General features: G+C 44.2%; 1 protein-coding gene across 1 annotated transcript in view; it reads left to right on the plus strand.

Annotated features, from left to right (window-relative positions):
- The first annotated feature begins 931 nt into the window (after window positions 1-931).
- LOC122558646 overlaps window positions 932-6,852 on the plus strand; it is a 59,934-nt gene continuing 54,013 nt past the window's right edge. The window contains exons 1-5 of the mRNA XM_043707443.1: window positions 932-1,417; window positions 3,192-3,305; window positions 5,031-5,144; window positions 5,415-5,458; window positions 6,148-6,258. Of these exons, the coding sequence (XP_043563378.1) occupies window positions 1,231-1,417; window positions 3,192-3,305; window positions 5,031-5,144; window positions 5,415-5,458; window positions 6,148-6,258 (570 nt within the window). The 5' untranslated portion in view covers window positions 932-1,230. The remainder of the gene's footprint in view (window positions 1,418-3,191; window positions 3,306-5,030; window positions 5,145-5,414; window positions 5,459-6,147; window positions 6,259-6,852) is intronic.

Consider the following 6,852-nt stretch of genomic DNA (forward strand, 5'->3'; position numbering starts at 1 on the left):
ACGGCAGCAGACACATGGCAATATGACCACCTACAACTTCCCTACCAAACCTTTCACCATCCCGATTTTGAAATGTATCACCATTCCCATAATAGTGTCACTGGGTCAAAATTCTGAAACTCCTTTCTTTGCAACATTACTGGTGCAGGTATACCTCCGTGGGTTGCCGTGGTTCAAGAAGACAGCTTACTACCATCTTCGCAAGGGCAATTGGAAATAGGAAATAGAATATTGAATCGATAGAAACGCCAACATTGCATGTACACTTTTCCTTGAAAAAAGTTAGCTATTTGGCGTCTTTTGAGGGGCGGGGTGGAGCAAACAAAGGAATTCTTGAATTTAGGATGCGATTTTTTTATTGCAGTTTTTAACAGATGCGGGTGGAGGTTGGATTCATCTCAAATGCAAACGTATCTTCGGACAGATGGGTAGAGGGTCAAATTCCAAGCTCAATAATCAAAACGAGATAAAAAAAAAAAGAATGGGAGTGAAAAATAAATTGGATTAAGCTTGTATTTGTGATAGTGTCACGCTAGTGATAGAAACTGAACGCCCCGTTTTTATCTATCTTCAATCGTCGTTCATTGCGACCAAAATACAAAGACACGACCAGTCCTGGACTTGAGATTGAGGCTTTTGATGAGACCAGTTATAATTAAATGCAAACTGTGGATTGAGAATGTCTGGTGGATCCATTAAGTAGATTCTGGATTCCTGGTATCCAATTGAACCAGTGATTGTTCAATGAACAATAAACTGAGGGTGTTTGGTGGAACTGGTGATTATTTAGTATGGACACTGACTAACTGTGACCACTGTTTATTCAATACAGATTCTGAGCTGCGTGTGCAGAGCACGTGCCTCGTCCAACATTTTGTCTGTTTTGTGCAGGGATTTGTCCACTCCATTTATCTCCACTTTCTATCTGAATAAAAAAGAAGGAGCTGTTTAACAAGCAAACATCGATTTCAAGTTTCAGAATTGGAACTTTATTTGTTCACATGAATAGGGTGATTCGAAAAACATTCCCTCCAAAATTCAGAAGACGTCTATGCCTTTTGACAGGCTGTTTTGTCTTCTGTCCAACCCACGCACAACTTCCGATATTGATTTATTGAATGTTATTGTGTTCCAGTGCCGCCAACCCCGCTGAAGATAACCCGCCAGTACTCGCCCTTCCTCGCTCTCCTCTGCACAACAGCTGGCTTCTTCCCGGGGCAGCTTGAACTCATGTGGTATAAAAATTTCTCCGAAATCACGTCTGGCATCAACATCAGGAAAATCCTGAACGAAGAGGGTTTATTTCAAGTTTCCAGCGAGCTCAGTCTTCCGGAGAGGGAGTCAGTCTATACCTGCCAGGTTTCTCACGTCGCACTCAGCGTCCCGGCAAACATCAGCGACAAAATTCCGAATCACGGTAAGGGTCACCGGTGTTCCATTTTTGATATACAGAGGACCCTAACATCTGTCATCATTATTAAAATACAAGGGTCCAATCCGTTCCCGGATGGTTGGCGCTTCAGCCAAAGTTAAATACAGATTTGAAGTGTTATGATTCCTGTTGAAGAGCTTTTGCCCGAAACGTCGATTTTCCTGCTCCTCGGATGCTGCCTGACCTGCTGTGCTTTTCCTGCACCACTCTAATCGAGACTCTGGTTTTCAGCGTCTGCAGTCCTTGTTTTTACCCAGTGTTATGAAGCCGTCAGTTCAAAATTGACCACAGACAGCAACCGGCCTGCATTGCATCTGCACTGTGTCCGGGAACCAGCATATCTATGGCCAGTTTCCTCGTCTGATGCGAGGAATCATCCACAAAACTGATGCTAAACACTTTCTTGCTCTCGCGCTCAGTCTGTCTTTCTCTCTCTCTTTCTCTCTCTCCAATTCACTCTTGGTCTTATTGGAAAAATCAAAATTATTCTTTCTCTCTATATTCACCTCCCACTTTCTTGTCCTCCTTATCTCCGTCACCGTAATGCGTCCAACATCTGGCGCCACTCGCTCTCCATTCACTTCCTGGTGATTCCGTGTTTACTGCCTTGGTACGCACCTCAGTTGGTCTGGTCGCTCATTTCTGTTTTTGAAGGCCGTAGGATCAATTCCCCTTTCGATCCCACCCATAATGGTTTGACCCCGCAGTGCCGAGGCAGTATTGCACAGTTGAAGGTGATGTCTTTCTGGGGCTAAAGTGGGTACTGTAGATGCTGGAGATTAGAGACAAGATTAAAGTGGTGCTGGAAATACACAGCAGATCAGGCAGCATCCGAGGAGGAGGAAAATCTGCTTGAACCGATTGTCCCTTCACACAGGAGCAAAAGATCCAGCACGCCATTTTGCAGAACAGCAAGTAAGCCCTGCGTGAATACTTATCCCCCGAAATCCACATCACAGAATCAGATGGTCTGATCACTATCACATTGGCCTTTCAAAAACAGTGTTCATAATGGATGCTACAATACATATGTTACAACAGCGACTCTACTGCAAAGAAATAGAAATGGATAACAAATGCTACCTCAGCCACCGATACCCACATCCCATGAGCCAATAGTAAAAACCGATGCATTCATCCAGTCTTTTGGCACAAATTCCTTCGGCAAGATTCCACTTGGCAGACTTGTTAGTAAAATTAGATCACATGGGATTCAGGGAGAGCTGGACAATTGGATACAAAATTGGTTTGACGGGAGGAGACAGGGTGGTGGTAGAAAGTTGCTTTTTGGACTCGAGTCTTGTGACCAGTGGTGTCCCGCATGGATCAGGGCTGCGTCCAGTGCTTGTTATTTATCTAAATGGTTGGGATAAGAATATAGGAAGCATGGTTAATAAATGATGGGCACAGGGTCAATTCTTCGGCCTGCTTGAATGACGTGTGGAACGAGGAAGAGATCTTTACACCTGGTAAATACACACTAATTCGCGGAGGGAAAACAAACAATGCTTTATATTCATTAAGTCAAATACGGTCATTAATCTGAACACGTGCTGGTGCTTTCGAAATGGATAGGCGCATTTTTGGTTCAATTAGTTGGTCGATACAGGGACAACGGAGCCTCGCGTTCGGTGATAAGCAGCAGGAATGTGGCAGAGACGGGTTTAATGTAAGTGTAGTCTGTTACCTGGAGTTGTCGAATACGTTGTATCATCTGCTTTTAAAAATGCTAACATTCCACTTTCTCTGTCCCCTATAGGTAACCAAGACCGTACTTTCTCTTACGCCTTAGTCTTTGGTTGTGCTGCAGGCGGGATTATGATTTTAGTTCTGGGAATTGTCTTAAAGGGGTGCAAATCAGACAGAACAACTGGTGAGATGTGAACTTTTCCTGATTCTGTCCTGGGCTTTCACCTCTTGTTACATTTCACTGCTGCAGTAGGAGAGACAGGGGACGGGCAGTCTGGAATGAAATTTTCAAGAGCAGTGCGCATAATGTGCCGCTCATCTCATACAGAGAAACAGCAGAATATTAGCGTTCGGCGAGCCTGCTCACTTTGTTTCAATGGTGGTTAATTTCTTGCGGACATGTGGTACATTGTGAAAATGATCATGTGTGTAATGCCATTCGATTCTCTGACAGGCAACGCGATTGCTGAGGACATGAACAGCCAATTTGAGGAACAGGTCAGTTTCTATTTATGACAATGAGAACGAAACTGTGAGTGGGACACTTTCTTGCTCTCGCGCTCAGCCTGTCTTTCTCACTCTCTTTCTCTCTCTCCAATTCACTCTTGGTCTTATTGGAAAAATCAAAGTTATTCTTTCTCTCTATATTCACCTCCCACTTTCTTGTCCTCCTTATCTCCGTCACCGTAATGCGTCCAACATCTGGCGCCACTCGCTCTCCATTCACTTCCTGGGGATTCCGTGGTTACTGCCTTGGTACGCACCTCAGTTGGTCTGGTCGCTCATTTCTGTTTTTGAAGGCCGTAGGATCAATTCCCCTTCCGATCCCACGCACAATGGTTTGACAGAGCCCCGCAGTGCCGAGGCAGAATTGCTGAGTTGAAGGTCCGGTCTTTCTGGGGCTAAAGTGGGTACTATAGATGCTGGAGATTAGAGTCAAGATTAAAGTGGTGCTGGAAATACACAGCAGGTCAGGCAGCATCCGAGGAGGAGGAAAATCTGCTTGAACCAATTGTCCCTTCACGCAGGAGCAAAAGATCCAGCACGCCATTTTGCAGAACAGCAAGTAAGCCCTGCGTGAATACTTCTCCCCCGAAATCCAGATCACAGAATCAGATGGTCTGATCACTATCACATTGGACTTTCAAAAACAGTGTTCATAATGGATGCTACAATACATCTGTTACAACAGCGACTCTACTGCAAAGAAATAGAAATAGACAACAAATGCTGCCTCAGCCACCGATACCCACATCCCATGAGCCAATAGTAAAAACCGATGCATTCATCCAATCTTTTGGCACATGTTCCTTCGGCAAGATTCCGCTTGGTAGATTTGTTAGTAAAATTAGATCACGTGGGATTCAGGGAGAGCTGGACAATTGGATACAAAATTGATTTGACGGGGGGAGTCAGGGTGGTGGTAGAAAGTTGATTTTCGGACTCGAGTCTTGTGACCAGTGGTGTCCCACATGGATCAGGGTTGGGTCCAGTGCTTGTTATTTATCTAAATGATTAGGATAAGAATATAGGAAGCATGGTTAGTAAATAATGGGCACAGGGTCAATTCTTTAGCCTGCTTGAATGACGTGTGGAACGAGGAAGAGATCTTTACACCTGGTAAATACGCGCTAATTGGCAGAGGGATTATAAACAATGCTGTATATTCATTAAGTCAAATACGGTCATTAATCTGAATACATGCTGGTGTTTTTGAAATGGATAGGCGCTTTGTGGTTCAATTAGTTGGTCGGTACAGGAACAACGGAGCCCTACGTTCGGTGATAAGCAGCAGGAATGTGGCAGAGACGGATTTAATGTAAGTGTAGTCTGTTACCTGGAGTTGTCGAATACGTTGTATCATCTGCTTTTAAAAATGCTAACATTCCACTTTCTCTGTCCCCTATAGGTAACCAAGACCGCACTTTCTCCTACGCCTTAGTCTTTGGTTGTGCTGCAGGCGGGATTATGATTTTAGTTCTGGGAATTGTCTTCAAGAGGTGCAAATTAGACAGAACAACTGGTGAGATGTGATTTTTTCCTGATTCTGTACTGGGCTTTCACCTCTTGTTACATTTCACTGCTGCAGTAGGAGAGAAAGGGGACGGGCAGTCTGGAATGAAATTTTCAAGAGCAGTGCGCATAATGTGCAGCTCATCTCATACAGAGAAACAGCAGAATATTAGCGTTCGGCGAGCCTGCTCACTTTGTTTCAATGGTGGTTAATTTCTTGCGGACATGTGGTACATTGTGAAAATGATCATGTGTGTAATGCCATTTGATTCTCTGACAGGCAACGCGATTGCTGAGGACATGAACAGCCAATTTGAGGAACAGGTCAGTTTCTATTTATGACAATGAGAACGAAACTGTGAGTGGGATGTTGTCTACATACGGGTAATTTATATCCATACTCCAGGAATCTCAGACGTACTCCTTCGACCGCGCGCATATCGAGTTCACGGTGTCCCCAGTGCATCACTGTAATATGAACACGAGACAGTGATTCATTGGGACAATGATGTCGAGTCCAGTCGAGACGGCAGTTCTCTAAGACAGTTTTAAATGTTTGCGTTTTGTTCGGATCAGTTGGCCTGCTCTTCAGTCAGGAGCAGAGGCACAGCTCGATTTGTGATTGCCCATTATTCCCATCCCCAAATCTCTGACCGTGTTTGTGAGAGTTGACTGCCCTGGGCGGGATTCCGACCTGCTCCTGGCTTTAGACTCCGAGCAAAGATAGGGATAATCTGAAAACAGCAAACTCAGAACTTACGCTACCTATTCAGCATTGCGTGCGCCAGTTCGAGTCCAAACGGTCAGAATAATTTATCTTAACTTCGGTTGTGAATGAATGTTCCAATGAACGGGTGGGAAGCAAGAGCTGCAGTCCTTACCATGGCTGCATCATCGGTGTTATTTACAACTCTAACCTGCACGAACTGACCACAACCAATCTGTTATGCTATTGACTGCAACATTTTTTTTAAACTTGGTGGCTAATATTTCTGCAAAACAATATTTCTCAGATCAATCGGGACAGAGAAGCAGTGAGTCCGATTTATGCTGCTCTCCACTTCAGCGGAGAGATGAAACCTGCAAAACTGCGAACGGAGCAAGAGAGCTTCGTGTATGCGCAGGTACTGTCATGAAAATTAACCATCGGTTTTTCAATAGGGACCGCTCTAACACACGTCTGACCTCAGTCATGTATGATTTGGAGATGCCGGTGTTGGACTGGTGTGTACAAAGTTAAAAATTGCACAACCCCAAGGTTATAGTCCAACAAGTTTAATTGGAAGCACTAGCTTTCGGAGCGCCGCTCCTTCATCAGGTGGTTGTGGAGTACACAATTGTAAGGCACAGAATTTATAACAAAAGTTTACAGTGTGATGTAACTGAAATTACACATTGCAAAATACTTTGATTGTTAAGTCTGTCATCTTTTAGCATGACATTGTTTCGTTACTTTCATATGCAAATCACAAAACTTTGTTTTAAAGTTACATTCTCATGTTAACTTTAACAATTAGTGTCAGCCCAGATTGGTGTTTCAGTTACAACTGATTGGTGATTCCTGAAGAAGTTGCTTGTGCCCGAAACGTCGATTCTCCTTTTCCCTGGATGCTGCCTGACCTGCTGCGCTGTTCCAGCAACACATTTTCAGCTCTGATCTCCACCATCTGCAGACCTCACTTTCTCCCCGTTTCAGTTACATCACACTGTAAACTTTT

Source organism: Chiloscyllium plagiosum, chromosome 17 (genome assembly GCF_004010195.1).
Source record: "Chiloscyllium plagiosum isolate BGI_BamShark_2017 chromosome 17, ASM401019v2, whole genome shotgun sequence".
In the NCBI taxonomy this organism is placed as follows: Eukaryota; Metazoa; Chordata; class Chondrichthyes; order Orectolobiformes; family Hemiscylliidae; genus Chiloscyllium; species Chiloscyllium plagiosum.